Below are 27,472 nucleotides of genomic sequence, written 5' to 3' on the forward strand. Positions count from 1 at the left end.
GACGCCCACACTGACTCCAAACACTGTGAGAGGGAGAAAAGCAGAGGTCACACTGATAAGAGAAAGGAAAAAAAGAAGCCGCCGGCGTATCTGAGGGAGACAAATCACAGAAGACGACTTCTAGAGTCAAGGAGAGAGGAGACAACGCCACAAGCACTGAGGAAAGCTGCCTGGAGGACACCACGTGTGTGTGTGTGTGCATATGTATGTTGAGACAGGCATAGGTAGATTCCAGGGATATTTGTGAGACTGACAGAGGACGAAAGCGCATCATGGATCCCTCGAGTCCCTCGGAGGGCCCCGTGGAACCCAAAGAACGGAGGAAAATCCAGTTCGCCGTCCCGCCGACAGAACCGACTCAGCTGGACCCTCGGCAGGTTGAGATGGTAAGACTTTCGCACGCACACAAAACACATGCTGACTCGTAGCAATGATCCTTTTGGACCCTGAGCTACTTTTTTCCTGGTGAAGCAGTTTTAAAGTGACTTTGAAAATGTACTGAATCTGTCAAGAACATGTCTGGGTCATATTTCAAGCCAAAATCACGTTTACTTAAAACAGATGAAGCTTATTTTTAGGGCTTTGTTTTGTTTGTTTTTTGCATTGTGACTTGATTAATGATTATTTTAATTACTGTAAAATATCCATGTTACATTAATGAGAATCTAATGAGATTAATGGAAATTTTAAAAAAAAGTACCAAAAAAGCTTATGTATGCTATTCTATGCATGACGTTTTATTTATTTATTTTTAAATAAATAAATGTTACATTTTTAAAAAAACTTTTTGTTTTTTTTTTTAGAAAATTGCAAATGTTTTCATATAAAAGTATTTAAAAAAATAATTGAAAATGAATAATACGTTCTATGTTACAGTAATGAAAATTATAGTTTTGTGTTTAAGCTTTTTTAAATAAAAAATAAATAAAATTTTAAAAAGTAAAAAAAAAAAAGCACAATTTTAAAATTAAAAAAATGTAATTAAATGTAATTATTTAATTTATTACAAGAAAGAGAATCTAATGACAATAATGGAAATTTAAAAAAAGTACAAAATATACCAATGTATAACTAATGTATGCTATGTATGATGTTTTATTTAAAAAAAAAATTAAAAATACAATTTAAAAAAAACTAAAAAAAAAAAACTAAAAATTAATTACAATAATTTGTTACTGGAATGAGAATCTAATGACAAAAAAAAGTACCAAATATGCAAATGCATAACTTACATATGCATTCTATGTATGGTGTTTTATTTATAAATTCATAAAAAAAAAAAAGAAAAAAAATTGAAAGTATTAAATAAACATAATCGAAGATGATCGAAAATGCTATTTTATAAAAAAAATTACGAATGTAAAAAAAAAAAAAAAAAAAAAAAAGTACAATTTTAAAATAAAAAGTTAAAATTTAAATAATTTGTTACAGGAATGAGAATCTAATGACAATTATTGGAAATTACAAAAAAGTACCAAATATACAAATGTGTAACTTATGTATGCTATTCTATGTATGATGTTTTATAAAAAAAAATAAAATAAATAATAATAATAATAATAATAATAAAAAGGCAAATGTTTTTTTTTTTTTAAATCAAAGATAAGTTCTGTGTTACAAAAAAATAAAAGGAATCAAATGATGAATGAAAAGTATCTAGCTTTTTATTTATGCTAGTTTATTAAAAATAAGTAAAAATTAAAAATGCAAAAAAGACATTCAAAATAAAAGAAAATACATTAAAATGAATTAAAATAATTTGTTGCAGGAATGAGAATCTAATGACATTAATGGCCATTCTGAGAGAAATGTGCTTATTCATTATTTAAATAATGTCCAAATGCAAAGCGATCTTAATGGTCTGAAAAATAGGCTTCATATTCTGTATGTAAAATATAATTTCTCAATTTTTCTTTTAATTTTGGGGGCAAATGTGACCTGGAGATATGTTTACCCTTCACACTGACTGAGCACGCTCATAAAATGCAAAGTTTTAAGGCTATAAATCTGTCCTGGAAATGGTAAACGGTGTGTGACCTGGACTGGGGTGAGTGGATGTTCTGGATACCAGGACGTGGTTTTATTGCCTGGGTAATATGCGTGTGCGTGTGCATGTGCATGTTTCTAAGTCCGCTATTGATTTTGGCCTTAGTTGTAATGCACATACATTTTTGAGATAAAGAGGTGCACAAATTCATGGTTGTGAATTTGGCTTTTTTCTGGATCTCTGAGAGTGCAGATGCAAGGCTGTATATATGTGTGTGTGTATGTGTGTGTGTCATTCTGGACCAGTTCCCCGTCCTGTTGGTGTTGTAATTTTAGTCTTAACAAAGTGGGTCGGGAAGCTGTTCTGTACTGCACTGCTGCAGAGATAGGCCAGCGAATCATCCTCGCGAGACACAAGTTAAAAGAGGAGAGAAGAAGAGAAGGCCTGATGCGTGTGCGCTCTATAGCGCTTCATGGAAACATTTGTGAACACATTCATGTGGTAAATGAAAATTCAGTCATTATGTGATTTGAAGTTTTGAAAATGTCCTGCTTCAGTCAGTCTTAATTTAGTATCAATGAGACACTATTTTTATTGTCCTGATTCAGCTTTTATTTTTATATTTTCCTTTTAATTTTATTTTAGTAGTATGTGTCTTTTTATATTTTTATTTCAGTTTCAATTTTAGTATGTCATGTTGAAGTGGCTGAAATAAAGGTTTTCTTTGTATATTTTCCTTTTAATTTTATTTTTCAGTTATTTGTGTTTTTGTCATTTTTAGTAGTATGTATGTATAGATTTTTGGTTCATTTTTATTTCAGTTTTAGTTGTATATAAGTTAAAGTGGTTGAAATAAAAGTTTTTTTTTTGTTTGTTTGTTTTTTCCTTTTATTTAGTTATTAAATAGTTTTTTTTTAGGTTAAAGCGTCTGAAATAAGTTTTATTTTTAAATATTCTTTTAAAAAAAAGTTTTTTTAAAAAAGTTATTTGTGTTTTTGTCATTTTCAGTAGTATGCGTCTTTTTTTTTTTTAGTTTTAATTTTAGTCCAGCAAGTTAAAGTGGCTGAAAAAGTTTCACTTTTATATTTCCCATTTAATTTTTATTTGAAGTTATTTGTCTTTTTGTCATTTTTAGTTTTTAGTATGTATTTTTATTTCAGTTAATTTTAGTACATCAGATAATAGTGGCTGAAATAAGTTTTATTTTTATATATTCCTTTTAATTTTAATTTAAAGTTATTTGTGTTTTTGTCATTTTTAATATGTATCTTTTGATTCATTTTTAATTCAGCTTTATTTTCCTTTTCATTTTATTTTAAAGTTACTTGTGTGTTTGTCATTTTAAGTCTATATATTTTTATAAATGAATTCCGTGTTAATTTTAGTACATCAAGTTAATTTTATATTTATATTTTATATTTTCCTTTTAATTTTATTTTAAAGTTATTTGTGTTTTTGTCATTTTAGTAGTATATAGTAGTAGATTTTTGATAAGGATTTATTTTATCAAAATTATTATTTCAGTTTTAAATTATTTCAAAATTATTATTTCAGTGGCTGAAATAGAAGTTTTTATATTTTCTTTATTTCAGTTAAAATTTATTTGACTAAGTAACAAATGCTTTTTAAATGTTTTAATGTTAGTTATTTTAGTACAAGTTAAACTAGCTCAAATAAATAATTCATTCTTCCGAGTCACTTGATCTAGTTCGTATTGGTCTGAATGATTTGTTTACAAATTTGGCTGTTCATATGGGTTTAGAATGGTGATAAAATTTACTTTTTTTGTGTTCTGCATGGCAAACGTGTTTTGTATATGCCTCTTCCTGTGATGGAAGCATGTGTTGTGCTTGTTAGTGGCTGATTTCATGGATGGATGGGTTGTACTTGGTTCTAGTGCTGGCAGAGTAGAGGGTGCGACACAAACACAGGAGCTACATGAACAAAACCTGATGACCATCATCTCCAGTATGATTTAAAAATAATCCAAAGTGCATCTTGAGCTTGAATGAAAGGAAGAACATCTGATCATTTTGTCTTATTATTGTCTTATAAATCTAAGATTGTTTCCAACATCATTCGATGTGTACATCAGCTTCTTCCTTAATCGTATTTTGTGGCACATGGAAACAATCCAGCAGCGTCTGTGGAACAGCTTGAGCTCAATGAGGTTTTTCTGGCTCTCTGCTTTCTATCTGAATCTTCCGGCCATGTTTCAGAATTACACATTTTAATCCAATATAACTATATATACCATCAAGGAAGCATAAAATTCATAAAAATCAATGCTGTTTTCTATTCTATTCTGAACGTTCTCAAAGAATATGTCATGGTTTCTATTGAAATATAACCCAGCACAACTGTTTTCAACATTGATAGTGATAAGAAATATTTCCTGAGCAGGAAATTCACATATTAGAATGATTTCTGAAGGATCATGTGACTCTAAAGACTGGAGTAATGATGCTAAAAATTCTAGAAAACAAGTATTTTAAATTGTAACTAGATCAGTAAAGTTTAAGAACAAACTTTGAGTTGGCTTGAGAAAACCCAGCCTGAAAGTTTGAAGCAGTTGTAAATGTATGAAAGTTGATGTTGCTATCATGATTTAACACATTGCTTACATGATTTAACATGTTGCTAGCATGTTTTAGAATGATTAGCTTGTTGCTTGCATTTTTATAGGCTGATTACAATGTTGTTAGCATGATTAGAAAGTTAATAGCTTGATTTTAGCATGATTAGCAAGTTACTAGCATGTTAGTATGATTAACAAGGTACTAGCATGTTTATAGCCTGATTAGCGTGTTGCTAGCATGTTGCTAGCATGTTTCTAACATGATTAGCATGTTACTAGCACATTGTTAGCATGATTAGCATGTTGTTAGCACGATTAGCAAGTTACTAGCATGTTGCTAACATGATTAGCAAGTTACTAGCATGTTACTAGCATGTTGCTAGCATGATTAGCAAGTTACTAGCAACATGCTAGTCATGATTAATGTTACTAGTGTGTTTCTAACATGATTAGGATGTTACTAACTTGTTGATAACGTTGTTAGCAGTGATTGGAATAACGGCGTTATAAATAAACGGCGTTACTAACGGCGTTATTTTTTCAGTAACGAGTAATCAAACGAATTACTGTTTCCTACGTTACAACGCCGTTACCATTACTGCCAATAAAATACGGCGTTACTATCATTTATTATAATATTATTATAATTTTATTTTTCAGTTCATCTGAATGGATGCGCAGCGTACCTGTATTTGAGGAGCTGTAAACTCTAGTGTGAAGGCACACGACTAGCTGACGCTTTGTCTCACACACATGCAAAGAAACATACAGAGCGACAGAGTCTTATACCGTGCAGAATTGACGCGCTACGTGTAAACGATATTCTTTGTTGTATTTTCCTCTCAAAACAACGGAGCTCCTTTGGAATACTTCAGCTTTTAAGAACTGCTGGTTTCTCCAGTAGTAGGCGGAACTAATGTGCAAACAGCAATCTCATTGGCTGGCGCTCACCTATTATCGTCCCTGTTTTGATTACAGCAAATCAGTTCAAGCGAACGCAGACAACGTGATTAATTTCATGACCCCAGCAGCTCATTAAACCTTGGTGTGTTTAATATTGTTATAAATAGTAGAATTCGTGGTAGTAACAAGACGTTCATAGAAACACTAAATTACAAACAATATCACCACCAGTCCTAAGTTCAGTCAACATGACAAACATGCATTCATACATGGTTATTCTAATTACTAAAGTTCTAATGGCTAAAGTTGAATGCTAATTATAGTTATAATATTATATCATATATTTAATATTAGTCTGGTGAGTAAACTAAAAATGTAATTAATTTCATTAAAATTTCATTCATTTAACATATTTAATATTGGGGTCATCCAAGTTATTTAATATATTTAATTTTTTTTTTTTTTTTTAAAGCAACACAATAGTTACTTTCCCTGGTAATTAGTTTCTTTTAATTAGTTTGTTTTCTAGTAACTCTGTTACTAAGTTACTATTTGTGAGAAGTAACTAGTAACTATAACTAATTACTTTTCAAAGTAACATTCCCAACACTGCCCACAACAACATTAAAATAGTGTAGATTAGTGTACAATGTTTTATATTTATCTTATAGTTATATTAAATTAGATTTTTTTTTAAGTAACGCAATAGTTACTTTGCCTGGTAATTAGTTACTTTTATAATGATTTAACTCATTAACAGTTACTATTTGTGAGAAGTAACTAGTAACTATAACTAATTACTTTTTTAAAGGTACGTGCCCAACACTGGTTGTTAGCATGACTAGCATGATTAACATGTTACTAGCATGTTTCTTACATTAGCATGTTGTTATCATGTCTCTAGCATGATTAACATGTTACTAGAGTGTTGCTAGCATGTTTCTAACATAATTAGCTTGTTAATAGCTTGTTTCCAATATGATTATCATGTTACTAACATGCTTGTAGCATGTTAGCATGATTAGCATGTTGTTATCATGTCTCTAGCATGATTAACATGTTACTAGTGTTGCTAACATGTTTCTAACATAATTAGCTTGTTACTAGCTTGTTGCCAGCATGATTAACATGTTACTAGCAAGTTTCTAACATGATTAGCACGTTACTAACTTGATGATAACATGTTGTAAGCATGATTAGCATGTTACTAGCATGTTGTTAGCATGATTAGCATGTTGTTATCATGCCTCTAGCATGATTAACATGTTACTAGAGTGTTGCTAGCATGTTTCTAACATATTTAGCTCGTTACTAGCTTGTTGCCAGCATAATGTTAGCAATGAGTTATCATGCTTTTAGCATGATTAGCCTGTTGTTAGCATGATTAGCCAGTTACTAGCATGTTGCTAGTGTGATTAACAAGTTACTAGCATGTTTCTAACATGACAAGCAAGTTAGTAGCAAGTTACTAGCATTTGTTAGGATAAATAGCAAGTTACTAACATGTTGCTAGCGTGTTTCTAGGATAATTAGCATGTTGTTAGCATGTTGCTAGCATGATTAGCATGTTGCTAATGTGATTAACAAGTTACTAGCATGTTGTTAGGATGATTAACATGTTTAAACCAGCTAAAATTCAGATTAAAAAAAACAGCTAAAAAACAGCTAAAACCAGCCTAGGCTGATTGTCTAGTCTCAGCTGGTTGAGGCTGAAAATAGCTGGTTTAACCTTGGCTGGTCTTTTAGCAGGTCTCCCAGCTTGGCCAGCTAAGACCAGCCTGACCAGCTAAAAAGTGAGCAAAACCACTTTAAAACCAGCCTGGGAAACCAGCCATTCAGCTTAGGCTGGTTTTAGCTGTTTTTTTTTTTTTTTTTTTAAGTAGGGAATTGTAAAGCTTTGCTATAGCAATAAACAGCTTAGATGCAACATAGGTCTCTTTGTATAAAAGTCTTCACCCCTCAATTAAAGTCTATGGAATTTTAGGTGGTTTTGATAGATGATAGATCAGTTAGAAAAGATATAGCAACTAACTTCAGACCAGTCTAAAGGTCTGACCCGAGTTTGGTGGTTGTAGCTCTAGGAGGAGATATGCATGACATTTTTTTTTGTAGTGCAGATGAAACCTGACTGTCATGCGTCACCATGCGGACACCACAAAGGACTTGGACAGGGTTGCGTGCCACTTCTTAACTTCATATATTAACAGAAATCAGGGTTGTAACTTCGCCGCCCTAGTTTTTTTTAATTGCTTTCGAACCTTCAGCTACTTTTGTAACAAGGTCCTCTAAAGTACAGAGATCACGGAAGACATTAGGATGTGAACTAGTGACTTGCTCCATTTCTTTAAAAAAAAAAAAAAAAAAAAAACATGATTACATTCAACTTTATCTTATTTAGATGAAAAACAACCTACTCTGATCTAAACTATAGCCTCTATATATATGCGGCAACACAGTTTAACTTTAGACGTCCCATAGGGGATAAAACACCCAGGGAGCTTCATCAGCCTAGATCTGAATTTCATTATGAGGCTGAAATGAGCCTGTTATGCAAAATTATATTTAAAAAAAAATGTTTGGATAAATGGAAAAATTAACACCTAGTTTAGAGTAGCATTAGTGTAAAAATGGATATTGTGCCCTAGTTTACTTCTAATTCGATGCCATTAATGACTTTGTATCTCAAGTTACAGTGAAGCTTCTTTTATGCCTGTATTTATTAAATGAAAATAAAGTAAAAATGTTAATATTATTGCAATTTAATATAAGAGTTTTTTATTTGAATATATTTTAAAATGTAATTTATTCCATGATGCAAAGCTGAATTTTCAGCATCATTACTCCAGTCTTCAGTGTCACATGATCTTTCAGAAATCATTATAATATACTGATTTACTCCCATATATAAGAATGACCACAACATTATCACTTCTCATGCGATTAATCTCTCCAAAGGCAAATGTTGCTATTATTGTGTGATAAAGGATGTGCATGTAGTATACAGTAGACACTTGCATCATGGGATACATCTGTGATGGATTTAGTGTATAATACACTGTAGGGAATATAGATTGTCATCAGAGCTGTCAGGCATTCATCTGATTGTGAGAAGTTGTGAAAGTATGTTGGCCTAATCTAATTATTTGAACCTAAAGGACATTTAGGGGTTTATTGATCACTGTCTCTTTACCTATGACCTGAAAATGTGCAGGGTTGTCACACAAGCCTCAAGATTGGACTAAATAGCTCCTGAGCTTATAGAATAGAAGGACGGTTAAATATTGATCAACTGGGTTCAATACAAAATGCAGCTCTGTTGATAGAGTCTGTGACAGGTTTTTGAGTGCCACACAGTCATTTAGTTCATTGATGCATTCGGTTTTGTGTTAGTCTGTCATTCATGGTTTAGTGTGGTAGTTGCAACACAGGTTAGGAATGAGTTTGTTGGTTTGGTTTGATCTTTGCAAGAAGAAACCAGTGAACTTTCAGCCCTTGACCTTAGGTCACTAGAGGGGGATTGTCCCTATAAAAGTGGAATGCAAGTCACTTTGGATAAAAGCATTTGCATACTGAATAAACGTCTCAAAGAAAACAGCTTGTTCCTGCAAAGTGCACAAGACTCATAGATTGTACATAGATATGGTATGTAGGTTACAGTTAGATTGGGCATTTATTTTATTTTATTTTATTTTATTTTATTTTTATTATTATATTTTATTTTGTTTTGTTGCATAATATACAGGGTGCAGATCTTATTTTATTAAAAACTGGATGTAGTCTATATGTATATATATATATATATATATATATATATATATATATCAGTACATTTTTATTGTTTTTATTGTTTCTTTATTGTTTTTTTTTTTTTTTGTTTTTTTTTTTTTTTTTAAGAAATTAGTACTTTTATTCTCCAAGGATGTATTAAGTTAATAATTAAAAGTTTCTTAAAAGTTAATAATAAATAATTTACATTGTTATAAAATATTTATATTTTGAATAAACACTGTACTTTTTAAACTTGTTATTCATGAAAGAATCCTGAAAAAAAAAAAATTCACAGGTTCCAAAAAATATTTGGCAGCACAACTGTTGATATTATCCAACATTGATCATTCTAATAATAAATCCGCATATTAGAATGATTTCTGAAGGATCATGTGACACTTAAGACTGGAGTAACAGCTGATAAAAATTCAGCTTTTCATCACAGGAATAAATTCTATTTTAAAGTGTGTTAAAATAAAAAAACATTATTTTATATTGTAAAAACATTTTGCAATATTACTGTTTTTTTCTATATTTTTAATCAAATAAATGCAGCCTTGATGAGCATAGGAGACTTCTTTGAAGACTATTACAAGTCTTACTGACCCCAAACTTTTGAACGGTAGTGTATATACACACACACATTAAATGTAGATTTTATTTTAGTTTTTAATTGTATAACAGATTTAATAATTACATTTTAATTTGTAATAGATGGATGCAGATTTTTGTTTTATAATAGACAATGTAGATTTTTTTTTAATTATTTTTAAATAACAGTGTAAATGTGGATTTTATTTTATACTAAAATTAATAAACTGCCATTCAAAAGTTTGGGATCAGTGTGATTTATTTATTAATTTTATTTATTTATTTTTTAATGTTTTTTTTTTCACAAGGCTGCATTTGTTATTTGTTCAAAAACACAGGAAAAAAAATATTATGGAATATTATTGCAATTTAAAATACCCGTTTCCTATTTCAATATAGTTTAAAATATAATTAATTTCTGTGATGCGAAGCTGAATTTTCATATATATATATATGTATATGTATTGATAATAAATCAGCGTATTTCTGTAGGATCATTTGACACTGAAGACTGGAGTAATGATGCTGAAAATTCAGCTTTGATCACAAGAATAAATTCTGTTTTAAAGTATATTAAAATAGAAAACCTCTATTTTAAATTGCAATAATATTTCACAATTTTACTGTTTTTTCTGTATTTTTAATCAAATAACTGTTTATAACTTGATGAACAGAAAAAAATTCTTCAAAAAACATTAAAAATCTTACTGATCCCAAACTTGCATGGCAGTGTATATATTTGATTTATTTTTATAACAGACTGGATGTTATAAACTTAATGATCATGTTCTCCAGCATATATTAGTGACCTTAAAAAAGTGCAGAAATGTAAATTTTCTTATTCATTTTAGAACTTCTTATTTCCTTCAGTAACCTTCAGTGACTTTCAGATTTTAACTATATTTTAAATCTCAGATTTCCAATGTAGCCTCAGACCCTAAATATAGCTTGAAACTAAAAGCAAAAGGGCACATAATATATTACATAAGGAGACATGGTGCCTGCTTGTATTATAAAGAGGTGATGACAGCATCAGAGATTGAGATTATGTAATTGGAGCAGTGCAAAACTGTCATTGAACTCTCACAATGGTCGAGCCACGCTCCAGAGCCACTGACTGGAAATCTGCTGAAGTGTTGCAGAGAAATACAGCCTTCTGGGACGCAAGTGAAAAACACTACGTAAAAGTTGCTAGACTCTGGATTTTACAGTTAATCCACTATCTACACACACACCGACTCATTGACGTCACAAGGTGACCTTTGGTGCGGTGTGTTTGTGGGTAAACATAAATGAACAAGGACTGTGATTTTTTTTTTTTTTTTTTTTTTTTTTTTTTTTTTACTCTAAGTCTATCCACAGGGACAGACTCCATCAGATTCATTGCTCAATTAATGCTGAAGTGCATCTTGGTAGACGCAAGAGGATACGTATGTCCAGATTAATTTAGCAGAGCTGTACAAAAACATACTGTGGTGCTGCTGTGGTACTTTGCTGTATATACAGTTTACCACGGAACAAATGGTTCAGTCCAACACATAATAGTAATAGTAGATCATGCATGTCTAAAAAGTACCAAGATATTAATATTTGTCAAATAGATGTCGCTCAGTTTACTGTAATTATAAACTTTATCACCGAACAGCTAGGTTGTTGCATGTTATTTGTTTCTTAAAATGTCTTTAAACCATGTGCATTTTTAGTCTGCGATGCAAAAAATGTTGTAACTGTTTGTGTAAAACGTACAACACAAATATTTAACAGAACCTGAGGGAAAGAGGGACTCATAATACTATAATGGCAAATCCATCTGGAACACAGGACTTTCTGTTTGCGTAGAAAATGCTGTTAACCTGTCATCATCACAACTGTTTTGGTAACAAATTTAATGTGTCTGCCCTTCGTGTAAAGAGAGTTACCAAAAACAGGAAGGATTTTAAGTGCTGTAGTTGTTTTAAGATGTGGACGATATCGTCTCTTCCTCTGTTATAATGATGTAATTTGTAATAGAGTAAACTACACAAAAACATTATGGGTTAAAAACAACCATTTTTGGGTTATTTGGCAACCCAGTGCTGGGTAAATATTGGACAAAACACATGCTGGGTTATTTTGACCCAGCTGGTTAGGTTAAATGTTTGACCCGACTTGCTGGGTTGTTTTATTTATCTCAACTGTTGTTTAAAAATTCCTATATTGGGGCTGGAAATTAAAAAGCACACACTGATTTACTAGAGGCAATAGCAGTAATCAAAAGATGAACATTTACTAGTAAACAAGAACACCCAAGAACATATTTTAACATCAAAATAAAATTAAATTTAGCATTATAACAAATAAAATCAGTTATGTTACCACTTTATCTGACTGGCATATCATCCTTATATGTTGGATTGCGTAAAATAAAATAATTTGCAGCACAGTAAAGACTTGAAGAAGTGCACTAATTAGGCAGCTAAGAACCTCTCTTTCCTGAAGAGGATGCAAACATCAAACTTAAACTTATCTGTTTTAGTCAAAGGGTGTATAGTTTTAGCCCTTAGTGAGACTGACTAACCCAGAGGCAGGGTAAAAGAAAAACCAAAAGGCTCAACCCAGTGGATGGTTAGAAAAAATAAGCCAGCATTTTTTTGGAGTGTAGAGCCACAGCATGAAAACTTTTTCAGGATAAAATGACACTGTCAGCCACAAAAAGGTTTGGTGTGCCAGACGCAACATCATGTGTTTAAAGAACTAAATAAACTGGATGTTTGTATTTTCTTTTAAAGGGGTCATAGGATGCAAAGTTTACAAATCTTTAATGTGACTCGGGACGAACGAATCATCTCGAGGAGTGATTCGTTCAGTTGCACATGCGCAACATCCTATTAGGTTCCGTACTGGAATTAGTTCACCCGTTTTCAAGTCTTCGGGTTTTTGGAGTCGTTAGTCGTTCGTTCATCTTATGGGGCTGTCACGTGAACGAACGAACGACTCAAACCCGAAGACTCGAGATTAACTAATCAGTTCTATTTCCAGCTCAGACTGCATAGGTTAAGCTTATGGGGCTGTCACGTGATGAACAAACGACTCAAACCCGAAAACCTGTCAGATAAGAGTTGAGGTGAGCTAATCATAGACTAAAGACCCAGGTAAACAATGAATTAATCTTTTCTGTTTCTTATAGCATTATAGTTTTGTCTCGTTTGTAGTGTAATCAATGTTTGTGTAAGCAGTAGATGTGTTAGGGAAGTAACACGTAAGATTTTAATTGCTAAAATGAACAAAATGAGCGAAATGACTCAAAAAAAGATACGTTCATTTTGCTGAACGAGACTCAAAGGTCCGAGTCGGTAAAATGATCCGAACTTTCCATCACTAGGCTAAAGTAAACAAACACTCTGAGCAGCTTGTCACTCCACAGAGAGAAGAGAGGGGCGGGGTGAGCAGAGCTCATTTGCATTTAAAGGAACAATCCCTCATAATGGGATGATTTTTGCAGAGCTCATTTTGACAAGGTAAAAAGGGTGTTGTTTTACACTATCATTGAGAATTTTTAACCAAAGTATATTATAGACTTTTCATTAAGACCCTAAAGAATCATATCAACTTGTGGAAAATGGGCATCCGATGACCCCTTTAAGTAAATGTGAGTGGTGTTGCTGCCATGATGCTAGGGTGGGGTGGATGATTGGAAAGATGCAAAGAGCTGCTATGCAGTTACTAAGGTTTTTTTAAAAAATGTTTTTATTTTGCTGTATGTTTGCTATGAAGCTCTGAGTGGGTTTAAATATATTATATGGTTGCTAGGGTGTTCAAAGGGGTTCTAATGTGTTATGCGGTTGCTAGGTTGTTCTAAGTGGTTTTAATGTGTTATGTGCTTGCTGGAGTGTTCTGATTGGTTCTAATGTGTTGCTATGTGGTTACGAGGATGCTCTAAGTGGTTCTAATGTATTATGCAGTTGCTAGGGTGTTTGTTCTAAGTGGTTTTAATGTGTTGTAATGTGGTTGCTATGATATTCTAAGTGGTTTAAAGGTGTTCTTATGTGGTCACTAGGGTGTTCTGATTGGTTCTAATGTGTTATTCCATCGCTAGGTTGTTCTAAGTGGTTTAAATGTGTTCTTATGTGGTTGCTAGGGTGTTCTGATTGGTTCTAATGTGTTGCTATGTGGTTGCTAGGGTGCTCTAAGTGGTTTTGATGTGTTATGCGGTTGCTAGGATGTTCTAAGTGGTTCTAATGTGGTATGTGGTTGCTAGGTTGTTCTAAGTGGTTTACATTTGTTAAGTGGTTTAAAGGTGTTCTTATGTGGTTGCTAGGGTGTTCTAAGTGGTTTAATGTGTCATGAAGTTGCTAGGGTGTCCCGATTGGTTCTGGTTAACGGCTAGTTAGTCAAACTACTTTTTAAGACACGGTCTTAATGTGGTGACTGTGTTTATGCAGCTGGCCCCTGATTGGTTCTAATGTGTTATGTGGTTGCTAGGGTGTTCTAACTAAGTGGTTCTAATCATAGATATATATATATATACGTAGATGCCTCATTAGCAACTGTTTCTAGGGACTGCTATACGTAAGCCGTCCGCCATATTGTAATGATCAACTTGATGTCATAGTAATAACTGAATATTTGAAATGCCACAATCCTGCACAGCCATTGGTCTGTGAACCTATAGTATGGTGAATGACGTCAAGTTCACCGTTCCAAGATGGCGGATGCATCTATGTGCTTGGAGCGGTCGAATGGATGGTTCTAATGTGTTATGTGGTTGCTAGGGTGTTCTATCTGGTTTTAATGCGTTCTTATGCGGTTGCTAGGGTGTTCTTAGTGGTTCTAATGTATTATATGGTTGCTAGGGTGTTCTATCTGGTTTTAATGTGTTCTTATGCGGTTGCTAGGGTGTTCTTAGTGGTTCTAATGTATTATGTGGTTGCTAGGGTGTTCTATCTGGTTTTAATGTGTTCTTACGCGGTTGCTAGGGTGTTCTTAGTGGTTCTAATATATTATGTGGTTGCTAGGGTGTTCTATCTGGTTTTAATGTGTTCTTATGTGGTTGCTAGAGTGTTATAAGTGTAGTAGTAGGTGTATTTTTCTAAGGAAGCATTAAACTGCTGATCGTTACAAGTCATTATAGAGAACAAAATCATGAATATGTAGTTTACTTGCTTTGCATCAAATAAAACTCATAATTTCCTCCTCCAAAGTGCTGGATTTTATCAACCCAGGACCTTATAAATATGACCTTGTCTCCAGGCAAACTGATACTCTTGGAATTTGTGTAAAGTCAGCCGGCGTGATTAGCGTTTAGTGTGTAATATGCATCAGACGCTCAGTAAACAGACAGACTGTGTTGCCTGAGACTGCAGGAAATATTGAATAGTGCAGAAACACATGGCTGCCAGTTTTGTTTTGAGAGCATAATACTGACAGCCAATTAGGTCAAATGCAAATGCACATCCAAGAGTGAAAAGGGCTGGGGATGGAAAAGTTTGCGAATTGCACAATCCTGTTTATTCAGTGTGAGATGGGAGATAATGTTTTATGTCAGTTGGCAATTATGTATACATGGGATATGTAACAGAAAAGCAGGAAAAAGCTGTTCTTTTATTTAGATTGCGTAGAGTTCTGAGAAGAAACTCCCTGGATTTCTGCATGATTGGCTCCAAAGAATGTGCTATGAACTTCATCAAAGTTAGTTGTAGCAAACGACACAAAAGACATTCGACAGTGTTTCTGTTTCACCGCTACAGTGCCACACCGTCACTGAATCAATGTTCATTTTGTCAGTCCTCGCATTGTGGAGGAGGGTTTGCCACAGAACACTTTGTTTTCTCCAGAGCACTGTGAACTCCACTCCAGTGCTGTTAAAGAACATCCAGCTGGCCTTGTGGGGCATTTAAAAGGTCGGCAATTATTTTTTGTCCTTTATTTGGAGAGCTTGTTGGTAACACTCAGAAGTTTACTCTTTTTCAGTGTTTTTCAGTATGTAGAATGTTTCTATTAAAAACTGTTTACTGTTCACTGACTTTTCCACCAGCATGAACAAGGAGCTAGTTCAGAGCCAGTGCTATTGCCGGTTCAGAGTTGGTTCAGCTAGCGAGCCTTCTAAGAACAGTTTGTCTATCCTTGGACTAGAGAGCCATCACAGAGCCAGATCTTTGCCAGCAATGCTAGAGCGGCAGCGGCAAACACAAACGCCAAGCAGACCGACCGGCGCGAACACGATTGGAGAGTAAACAAAAGCGTCTTTTTGCAAAGCGTCACTTGCAAAAGTACATTCACATCTGTACAGTAGAATGCAGAAAAAGAAAGTTCAACACTCTTCAGCAATTAAAAAAAAGAAGAAGAAGAAATGTTTATCTTGAGTAATTTTTGCTTATTAGCATGTCTGAATTGAAACATAGAAAGTCAGCAGCAAAGACACTGGTTAATAAAATAGGATTAAATACATATTTAATTATTAGAAATATTTAATTATTGCAGGTTTGTGTCTCATTCTGAGTTGCATTTCACTGTTTTTATTCTTTTTGAAGAATACTTAATCTGTTTTTTGTGCATGCTCACATTTGTTTAAGAACTAAAGTAACATCTTACTCCGGATTTCTCAACATGGGGACAGGAGAGCTTTCAAATAATAAAAGAGGGAAAAAGTAACTGACTTTACTTATTTGGAAAAAAACCTCTTGTAAATGAAAAAGCAATGCTTTACTAGTTGCTTGAAAAAAAGTAACCTGATTACGTAACTTGTGTTACCCCCAACATTGATCATAGCAATCACAGATTCTTAACTGAAAAAAAAAATGCTACACTCTCAAGTGCTCACACCTGTTCGTGTTCGTGTTTAGCGGCTATTTCAAAAATGGTGGTCAAAAGTTTCTTGTTAGTCACAGTAACCCCGCCCCAGCCCCTGACGCAAGCGGTTCTTATTCTAGACCAGCAATGTTTTGGAGCTACTTACAGACCACTTGTCCTGGATCAGAACTGGCGCTTTGGGTGTCGAAAGACAAAGAACCGATTTGAACCTAGGCTCTGGCTCCAAACCAGCACTCAAACTGCCTTGGTGGAAAAGGGGTATGAAAGGTTCTTTGAGGAGCCCAAAATGGTTCTTCTATGGCGTCACTGCATAAACCACCTTTTGGGATCTTTATGTTTAAGTGTGTTAATATCAAGAACTACTTTTGATTTGTATATTCTTGATAGGACATGTTAAAAATATAACTAGTTAAAGGAACACTCCACTTTTTTTAAAATAGGCTCATTTTCCAACTCCCGTAGAGTTAAACAGTCGACTTTTACCGTTTTCGAATCCATTCAGCCGATCTCCGGGTCTGGCGGTAGCACTTTTAGCGTAGCTTAGCATAGATCATTGAATCGGATTAGACAGTTAGCATCTCGCTCATATTTAAAACTCTTCTGTAGTTACATTGTGTACTAAGACTGACGAAAAATGAAAAGTTGTGATTTTCTAGGCTGATATGGCTAGGAACTATACTCTCATTCTATCATAATAATCAAGGAACTTTGCTGCCATACCATTGGTGCAGCAGGCGCAATGATATTACACAGCACCTGAAAATAGTCTCCCTGTGCAAGCAGGTGGTCACGTTGGTTATGTTGACGGAAGTTAGCCTATTTTCAGGCGCTGCTAAGTTAAGTTTTAAATAGGAAAAATATTGAAACTCTGGTTATTTTCGATTCAATGACCTATGCTAAGCTATGCTAAAAGTGCTACCGCCAGACCCGGAGATTGCTGAATGGATTCGAAAATGGTAAAACTCAACTGTTTAACACCAGGGGAGTTGGAAATTTATTTTCAAATAAAGTGGAGTGTTCCTTTAAAGGAGTAGTTTACTTCAGAACAAAAATGTACAAATAATTTACTCACCCCCCCTGTCAGACAAGATGTTCATGTCTTACTTTCTTCAGTCGTAAGCGAAATTATGTTTTTTGAGGAAAACGTTTCAGGATTTCTCTCCAAATAGTGGACTTCTGTAGTGTCTGTGAGTTTGAACTTCCAAAATGCCATTTCAATGCAGCTTTGAAGGGCTCTAAACAATCCCAGTCGTGGAAGAAGGGTCTTATCTAGCAAACAATTGGTTATTTTCTGAAAAAAAAATGACAGTTTATATACTTTTTTAAGCTCAAATGCTCATCTTGTCTAGCTCTGCTTGAACTCTGTGTATTCCGCTTCAAGACACTTAGGGTAGGTTAAAAAAAAAGTCCCATCTCATTTTCTTCTCCAACTTCAAAATCATCCTACATCGCTGCAGAAGTACCGACCCATTGTTTACAAAGTGAATGTGGAAAGAATATAAAATGCCCTTTACAAAAAAAGGTAAAACAGCGATGTAGGATGATTTTGAAGTTGGAGAAGAAAATGAGATGGGAGTTTTTCGACGCATGGCTAGACAAGATGAGCATTTGAAGTTAAAAAGTATATAAATTGTCCTTTTTTAAAAAAAAATAACTAATTGTTTCACTAGATAAGACCCTTCTTCCTCAGCTGGGATTGTTTAGAGCCCTTTGAAGCTGCCTTTAAACTGCATTTTGGAAGTTTAAACTCACAGGCACCATAAAAAGTCCACTATATGGAGAAAAATCCTGAAATGTTTTCCTCAAAAAAACAATTTCTTTACGAATGAAGAAAGAAAGACATGAAAATCTTGGATGACAAGGGGGGTGAGTAAATTATGTGCACATTTTTGTTCTGGAAGTGAACTTCTTTAATAACTTATATTTTTTAGAAAGAAAGTTTGCACTTGGGTGAAAGTTTTTTCCATTTTTAAAAGTTTCGTGTACAGACATGGATCCACAAAAATGACTAAAAATGCTGTATTATGCATGCCAGGCCATTAGTTGGCGATGTCACTTTGTAAAGAAACACTACGAGCCTGCCTACAAAAACACATATGCCTGTAGATTGAAAATGTTATATGCATGTGCTTGATGTCACAAATTTGCAATTTTGTAGTTTACACAGAGACGGTAACGGTATTGTTTTAAAAAAATTTACTTTTTCAAAAGTTTGCACTTTCAGGCCCTCAAAACGCCATTGTTCTGTTAATGCATGCATAACATGTTTTCAGTTTTTATTTGAAAACAGTGTTGTGTAATCACGCCCTCAGAGTTTAGCTCTAACCTTGATCAAAGTTCGCCTGTAACTTTCTAGTAATCCAGAAGACCTTGATTAGCTGTTTGATTAGGGTTGGAGCTAAACTCTGCAGGAATATAGACCTTGAAGGCTAGAGTTGAGAATTGCTGTGTTAAAAGAAACCTTGTGTAACCCTTCAAGGCTTGTGTTCTTTAAAGGTTCCTCTAAAATCTAATCATTTTTTTTTTTTTTTTTTTTTTTTTTGCGAAAGACGTTCACATTTGATCAGTGCTCTTCACTTGAGATTAGTTTGGGGTCAAACTTATTGACTAATTTTAAGTAAGTTTGACAGTTAGTTTGTAAAATTGCATTAATCTGTAGTTGAAAGATACTTTATTGTCCCCCAAGAAAAAATTATCTTGGACCCCACTGTGATGGTCACACAGACTTTTCTCCTATTCTATTTGGGTGAACTTTAAGTTAAAATTGAGAAGTTTTAGTCAGCATTTTGCCATGATGTGGGTTTGTTTACCTGGCAGAGTTGACGAAGAGCTATTTTCTTGAGATCATTAGTCAGTCGGTTCTCTGTGTACTTCTGAGCTTCGTTGTACTCTAGAGTCACTTTTTCCATTTGTGTCCGTGTGTATTTGGTGCATGGCAGATTCGTATGAATGTTTTCTGTTCAGGGACTGTTGGGTAGAGAAAATCAAAAGGGTTTGAGTGGAGAGAGGCCGCAGATAGAGTTTTCTAATTCACATTTTTTGGCCAAGATGTCACACATGCAATGACGTATATTCAAAATGTCCTCATTAAAGTCAACATCTAGAACAGGGTTTCCCAAATGGGGATATTGCAGGAGGTTTGTGATAGACAGTGATAGAAATGAATTACACAATAAATACAAATGTAAAATTCATAAAATAATTGAATACAGAATGGTTCATTTATGTTGCAGGAGGACTGACCTATAATAATTTTACTGTTAATCACTGTGAATAAGTGTCATGGCTTCTCACTCATACCTATTCAAAATGTGATTATTTTCTTTAAATTTTTCTTTTCCCGTAACAATTCTCTACTGTTCGTCTTTCAGATTCGACGACGAAGACCCACACCGGCCACTTTGTTCAAAGTAGCAGACCAAACATCTCCTGAGGATGACATCTCTACCCATCAGGTACCACAGTGCCACCTCAGTTCTGGAGGTTAAACTGCATTCATAATATATCCGCATGCAAAAGGCAATACATCAGTGTTGCCAAGTCTACGGTTTTCCCACAGGATTGGGATACTTTAACACTGTTGCAGCGGGTTGTTTTTCATGTCTGTTTCTTTGAAGAGACCCAAAAAACTGTGTAATTTACCCTGCGTAATGCAATTTTGGGCTAGTTTCGAGGAGCAATTGAGTGGGTTTTGTTGTGAAAACCTGGCAACCCTGCAATACATTGAATGAATAATGCTGTATTTACATATAGCTTTGAAACCTCATTAAATTTCCTTTCAATAAACGTACTGTGGCGAAGTGACTATACAGTGATGATATAATATTTAGTGGTATTTCCATGTTACATGAAATACCAGAGTAAAACCATTGCATTAATATAAGGAACAGATTTGTTTTTTGCCACTGTTTATGCATTTTACAGTACTTACCAGAAAAATGTAAATGTTCCTTTTACATCATTAACTAAAACCATAAAAAACTGTTTCATTACGTGAAATAATATAAACATTAACTGAAATAAAAATAAAGTATAACTTTTTTACAAATGTATTTTATTTGTTAGTTGCCCAGGCAACAATTCTCATTTTCGTTTAAATTACTAAAATAACACAAGCTAAAAAGAAAAAAAGACAAAAAAATAAACAAAAACACAACAAAATGACTAAAACTTTAAATTATGCATTTAACATGTAAAATATTAACAAAAACTATAGTAGTACATCATTGATAATAAAATAACACTGTTAATTATTATTAAGCTGAATAGGAACAAATGCATTTGTATTAATGTAATTGTTACAACTAATATGAATCAGTTGTGTTACATTAATTAAAAGTATTATATATAATCATTATTTGTATTTATATAATAATTAGTGGTTTTGCATATTGTTTGACCTATATACTTTATTGTAATATTAGTATGTTTGATACTATATGTTTGATTTTAAGAATATTTTTGTTTACCTTTGTATAAAAATAATTGCGTATGGTTACTTGATATACTTTGTATGTACGTGTGTGTGTGTGTGAGAAGAGTTCAGATGCCTCTAAGTGCTGTCTGAAATTTTCATCTAAAATTAGCATTTTTATCAGGCTCTCAAGTTTAGGTTCAGTAATTCAACTCTAAAGGCAATGTATAGGTCCTTTCCTATGCAATTAAAGTGAAGTAACTGAACATAAATATAAGAGCCTAATAAAAAAATGCTCATTTTAGAAGGAATTTGCAGATGGCGCTTAAAAGCTTTTGCATCTGAACTCTTTATCTATTTGTCTATATATAAAATATGTACATTTAACATATATGCTATCTTCAGTGGGTTGTAGGAGAAAATGGTGTCCTCAAGCCAAAACGAATCAACCCAAATATCTACCAGCCACCATCATTAAAAGGTAAAAGCCTGTAGTTTTGCATGTGATATGTGATCTCTGCTTATTGTATTGTGTATATTCCTTTGGTAGACCTATATATATCGTTTCCGAAGACTTTTCTGCACTGTGCCGGCCCTGGGTTTAAAAACTCTCCCAAGCTGCAAGTCTGTTTTTCCCCTTTTACCATGCGTGTGTGTAAGATTAGAGATGGTGACAGCTGTGATGGGTGTGAGTCTGTGCTGCTCTGGATCATCCAGGATTACAGCAGATAGCATACAGCTGCAAACACACACAGTTTTAGAGGACAGACGTCCGTCAGAAACATCCATCATCAGACCAGTGCACTACAAAGATTGTGACCCACTGAGGACAATCTAGATTACTAGATTATGTCAACATAACAGTGCTGTTGTTTTCGTCTTTGGCTTCGTTTACATCCATTTTCATTGACGGAGCAAAAATAAAATAACTGGCCGTATTTTGTCTAAATTGTAAGTTACATGATCTTAACTTTAACTTTTTAACTTTTTATTCCATGGTGGGGAAAAATATATATATATATATATATATTTTAGAGAAAAAAAGTCAAGAGCTGCAGGATGTAAACTCGAAATTCTGAGGAAAAAAGTCCGAATTGTGAGAATCAGAACTCTGAATTTATATATTGCCATTCTAGTTTCTAAATCGGAATTCTGAGTTGTTGTTTTTTTTTTTTTTGAATTGTGAGGAAAAAGTCTAAATTGTGAGATATAAAGTCAAATTGTGACAAAAAGTCAAATTTGTTTAATTATGAATGCATATAAATGAAAAGAAGGAAAATAGCTATGCATTACTGTGATATTATCTTTGAATGTGTGTTTTGTGAAACGTCTGTTTGCAAAAAGACAGGTGGTTTATTCCTGTCCCTACATGTCCTGTCATTGTAGCATAAATAAAACCTTTTCACAGTGCAGAAGTCTTGTTAAAAAAGTAAACAGACCTGTCCCTCTTTACCTCTGTTTGTGTATGTCCCTGTGTTTTCCCATTGTGGTTTGATGATCCCTGATTTGTGAATCCCCCTGTGTGCGTTTGTGGTCGTGTGTTTATAGCCGTGCAGCAGATGGCTGAGGCTCACATGCAGAAATTAGGTGTGTATCCTCATGTAGAGGAGGAAGGGGAGGAGCCTAATCAGAGAGGGAGGGAGGAGCTTTCCTCATCCTGCACACCTGGTAATCTTAATATCACATCACAGAGGAACACTCTGCATATGCATGTCATTATTCACAAGAAATATAGGCCATTCTCACAAAACAGTGACATCTGTGATCAATTTTTTATTATTTTATAAAATGTTTATATTTTTACTTATTTATTAATTCTGTCAGTATTTTAGCATTTAATTTTAAATTGTTACTGAATGTTCACATTAAACTTATGTTGTCACTCTCTTAAAGGGGTAGTTCACCTAAAAATGAAAATTACCTCATGATTTATTCACCCTCAAGCCATCCTTGGTGTACGTGACTTTCTTCTTTCAGGCGAATAAAATCTGAGATATGTTAAAAAAAAAAAATAATACACTAGAACGCCACTCTCTTGTGAACGTGTGTACGACAGTTAGCTCAAGCTAGAGATTTATAAAGTTTTAAGTATGGATATTTTTCTTATACAAACGCATCAATTCACAGGCCTTTGTTAAAACTCTGGAGACATGTGAAGTATTTTCATAAAGGATGGATGCACTTTATTGGACTTCAAAATCTCAGCACCCATTCACTGCCATTATAAAACTTGGAGGACCCTGGACACTTAGTAGTGTAACTCTGATTATATCCGTCTGAAAGAAGAAAGTCATATACACCTAGGATGACTTGAGGGTGAGTAAATAATGGTGTAATTTAAATTTTTGGGTGAACTGTCCCTTTAAATATAATGACAGATTACTGTTTTTTTTACTTTACTGTTTATTTTCTGTTGCATATGTAATATATGATAAATAAATAATATATGTGACCCTGGACCATGAAACCAGTCTTAAGTAGCATGGGTATATTTGTAGCAATAGCCAAAAATACATTGTATGGGTCAAAATCATTTTTTTTAATGCCAAAAATCATTAGGATATTAAGTAAAGAACGTGTTCCATGAAGATATTTTGTAAATTTCCTACCATAAATATGTAAAAACGTATTTTTTTTATTAGTAATACGCATTGCTAAGAACTTCATTTGGACAACTTTAAAGGCGATTTTCGTAATATTTTGATTTTTTTTTATTGTCCTATCTTAACAAACCATGAAGACTTATTTATTCAGCTTTCTAATAATGTATAAATCTTAATTTAAAAAAATTGACACTTATGACTGGTTTTGTGGTCTAGGGTCACATATATTTGATAACCTCAAAAGTAAATGGTAAAAAAAAAAAAATGTTTTCAACATTTCTACTGAATTACACATTTAACAGATAAAACTATATAGCACCAAATAATGTGAACTGTTTAGCATTCTGTTAATTATATCAGTAGTGAGTGATAAAGATGCAGATAACAGTTTTCTGACACTGACCTACAGACAAATATAGTGTAGACACATTTAGACACTATTTAGCACCGTTTTTATGCATTTGGAGGTGGACTATGGGTTATTGGGTTTTTAAAGACTGACTTTGAGTGAGAAAAACTTGAGTCACTTATTTTTTACATTTTCTAAAATTTCACAAATGTGATCTTGGGTTCAGAGTAAAGTTTTGCATTGTGAATCACTGTTTTTTCCACTAAACTTTAGTACAATTTATGCTTTTTGTAAATAATTCCATCTTAGTCTCATATTTAAGTATATGTGACCCTGGACCGCAAAACCAGTCTTAAGTCGCACAAGTATATTTGTAGCAATAGCCAAAAATACATTGCATGAGTAAAAATTATCGATTTTTCTTTTATGCCAAAAATCATTAGGATATTAAGTAAAGAACATGGTTTTGTGGTCCAGGGTCGCATATTTGATCTTTGTGCCATATAAACATTCATAGCATGTTCCAGGAAGAAATCCAGATTAGAAAGTAAACAAACATTACCACATTTGCATGTCTCTCCGTTTACTCAAACAACACGTTAGCCAATCAAAGATGAGATTATCTATTGATTCCATATTTTTGTTAACTTTCATTTGATAACTACTTCTTTTAAAGATTCACAGGAGCAAAGGGGCATGGCAGAACACCAGCCCGGCATGAGAAAGGCAGGAGCCACGGCACCGACCGCCGAAGAGGAGGAAGAAGAAGTAGTAGAAGCGGATGATATGGCAGAGGACGAGTGCAGAAATGTGGACTGATAAAGTTTGAGGAACTTTAGAGATTTTTTCATAATGCAGAACCTGGTTTGGGAATCAAAATTATTGTTTATTGATTACTGGTTGTCAATAATCCCATCATTTGATAAAAACGGCTGTCTGTTTGAATTCAGAGACAAAAAGAGACTTAAAAACTCTGAAAGACTGGAATTTTGGAGCGGTCAAACATCCTCAAACAATTCATTCACCCCGACATTGCAATGAAATAAAAATATATAAGGTCAAATCCATCAGCAGTCATATATATTCATACATTCAGACAGACAGGTAAAGTACAAATGTTTAGTTCTATGAGCAGCGCCGTGAGAATGTGAAGTGTTGAGAAATGTGTCAGTGTTTATATCATGTCATGTTTTATGTGTGTGTTTGAGTTGCGGGATGTTTTGCAATCGGTGCATTTCTGTGGGCCAACACTGCCATCTGGAGTACAGAAAACTGTTATACTTCATCCCATAAAATAATTTGCCAAGAACAATAATCCCAGAGCACATGGAAAGGCTCAATATCTAAGTATGTAGCACCATTATTATTTGTTAAACCATTCCCAGCATCGTGGCAGTTGGACTGCATTTGGAACTACAGTTAATTTAGCAAAAAAAAAAAAAAAAAAAAAAAAGTATAATTACAAATATAATTAGATTTATAAATTTGCAAATATAATTATAAAAAAGTAAAAAAAAAAGTTATATTTTTAAAAATATAAAAATAATTACTCATTTTAATAAAACATAAAAGTGCACTCAGTAATTTTCCCCTCATTAAAGAGAAAAAGTATGTCTGACTATCTGTTTTGAGAGTCTTTCACCTCGTCGAAACAAACTAATCATGGCTGACTGTGAATAACACATTCCTACAGTGTTGTCTTGTGATTCATTTGTGGTTTGACATTGTGATCAAAGCTGCTATAAACAACATATTTGCATACAAAATAGAATTTGCATCTCTAGATATGACTGTTTGGTTACAGATAACAAACAATTCCAAATTCAGTGCCTCGGGGTTCAGTGCTCATGTGCATCAGGAATATCAGACACGTGTAAATCATTTCAGTCGAATACTGTAGTAAACAACTTGCATTAATATTAGCTGGATAACTTATTACTTAGTTTTCAAGTTTCTTCCTTAGCAAAATCTTTTAAGGGAAAATGTTGAACTATTTTTAAAAATGATTGATAATGATTTAAAATGAGAAGCCAACAGCCACGTGTTGCTTTTTTAAGAAACTGTACTGCTTTGTATTAAAAATAATCATATTTGTATGCATATATATATTCCTTCGAAGCTCATGCAGGTACATGTTGATTCTGATTAACGTACAATAGAAAATTTGAGAAAATGTACCAAATTAGTAAAGCTATCCATAGAAACTATGGAAATGTTTTAGGTTAAAGTCTCTGTATCAATAAATATATTTGCACTGAATTGAAGTGTTAAAGAATATCTTCTTTTTCATATTTTTGGACATGTCTGACCTCGGTTTGAAGTGCTATTACTTTAAATTTGGAAAGAAAGCATGATTTTTATACTCTAATCAATAAAAATGTTTATCAACAAGGCTTACTTTCAGTTTAATGCCGCCAAGACGAGCATGTGTGGACAGTTCTGGCAAAAACATCCAGTTTCTGTGGTAAACAGATGGCGGCACAGTGGCTCTCTAGCCCCTGTCTTGAACATCTCTGCCTTTGATGCTTTCAAAATCTGGGCTGAAACTGATCTGGCTTGGATTCCCATAAGAGGTGGTCCATATTTGAGTGAAAAATCTAATTTCTCTCTCCGCAGACAGCTTCTGCTTTAACTATCACACACTATTAGGAGGATCCAGGATTAGGAAACTTCCCTAGTCTAATATTTGCATCAGATCCCTGTGTTTGGCATTGTGGCTAACAGATAGGTGGGGCAGCACACACACACATGCACGAGATGTGACCTACTTCACAATATAGTGATCAGTGTTTTATGGTGAGTTATGGGAACATGTAGCAGATGGAGGAAATGAAACCCTGGATTTATGAAACCCTGATGCTGCGGTCGCTATAGTATCACTGACAGTGGGAAGTTCTAAAACATTAACACATTAAAGAAAAACTACAGATTTGATGGTAGACACCGCCTCGTAGTGGGAAATGAGGCCATCCATTCAAAAGAAATCATGCATATTTGAGAGAACGAAAGTACAAATCCAAGTCATCCACTTTTTGTACTTTCCCAATAAAATTTCTCATTTTTAGGGGTTCAAGTGCATAGCGCTGAAACCCTATTGTAATTGTTAGAATGGCCAAGAATCAGCGATCTCTACATAAAACTGATTGTGCAGACCAAACTGTAAGTCATAGAGACTTGAAACTTGGAGGGATGGTAGTACTCATATTGTCTACAAAATCACCAAGGCTCGCCCCAATTGGCCTGACGGGGGCGCTACAGCGAACAAAAGTACGAAAATTGCTCATAACTCGTAAACCCTTCATTGCAGGCTCAAGTGTCTTATGTCTTATGCTGGAATCTTTGGCTCACGCCCGATAAAATGCACGCCTCTGATTAGTCCGTGTGGCAAAATTTTTGGCTATTTTGCATTTTTTGAAAAAAGTCCTAGGTTTTCGGACGTTCTGAACCAAACCAGTTCAGGAAGATTTCCTTGAGAGTGAATATCAATAAT

General features: G+C 33.8%; 1 protein-coding gene and 1 long non-coding RNA gene across 2 annotated transcripts in view; one reads left to right on the plus strand and one right to left on the minus strand.

Annotated features, from left to right (window-relative positions):
* Positions 1-22,571, minus strand: part of LOC127181363 (uncharacterized) — a 31,197-nt gene extending 8,626 nt beyond the window's left edge. Inside the window, exons 1-2 of the long non-coding RNA XR_007829768.1 lie at positions 22,484-22,571; positions 19,427-19,583 (exon numbers count right to left, since the gene is read on the minus strand). This is a non-coding gene — a long non-coding RNA (uncharacterized LOC127181363). The remainder of the gene's footprint in view (positions 1-19,426; positions 19,584-22,483) is intronic.
* On the plus strand, positions 1-26,241 carry ppp1r1b (protein phosphatase 1, regulatory (inhibitor) subunit 1B). The gene is made up of 5 exons (XM_051136043.1): positions 1-386; positions 19,988-20,071; positions 21,436-21,511; positions 22,579-22,698; positions 24,659-26,241. Exons 1-5 carry the CDS (start codon positions 273-275, stop codon positions 24,799-24,801), a joined length of 537 nt encoding a protein of 178 aa, XP_050992000.1. The 5' UTR covers positions 1-272; the 3' UTR covers positions 24,802-26,241.
* Positions 26,242-27,472: the final 1,231 nt, after the last annotated feature.

This window comes from Labeo rohita, chromosome 19, assembly GCF_022985175.1.
Source record: "Labeo rohita strain BAU-BD-2019 chromosome 19, IGBB_LRoh.1.0, whole genome shotgun sequence".
In the NCBI taxonomy this organism is placed as follows: domain Eukaryota; kingdom Metazoa; phylum Chordata; class Actinopteri; order Cypriniformes; family Cyprinidae; genus Labeo; species Labeo rohita.

What these genes read in the sequence shown, in the direction of transcription:
- ppp1r1b (XM_051136043.1), top strand. Translation starts at nt 273, where the DNA reads ATGGATCCCTCGAGTCCCTCGGAGGGCCCCGTGGAACCCAAAGAACGG. An exon ending in ACCCTCGGCAGGTTGAGATG is followed by an intron (nt 387 to 19,987) that starts GTAAGACTTTCG and finishes TTCGTCTTTCAG; the next exon opens with ATTCGACGACGAAGACCCAC. An exon ending in CCAGCCACCATCATTAAAAG is followed by an intron (nt 21,512 to 22,578) that starts GTAAAAGCCTGT and finishes GTGTGTTTATAG; the next exon opens with CCGTGCAGCAGATGGCTGAG.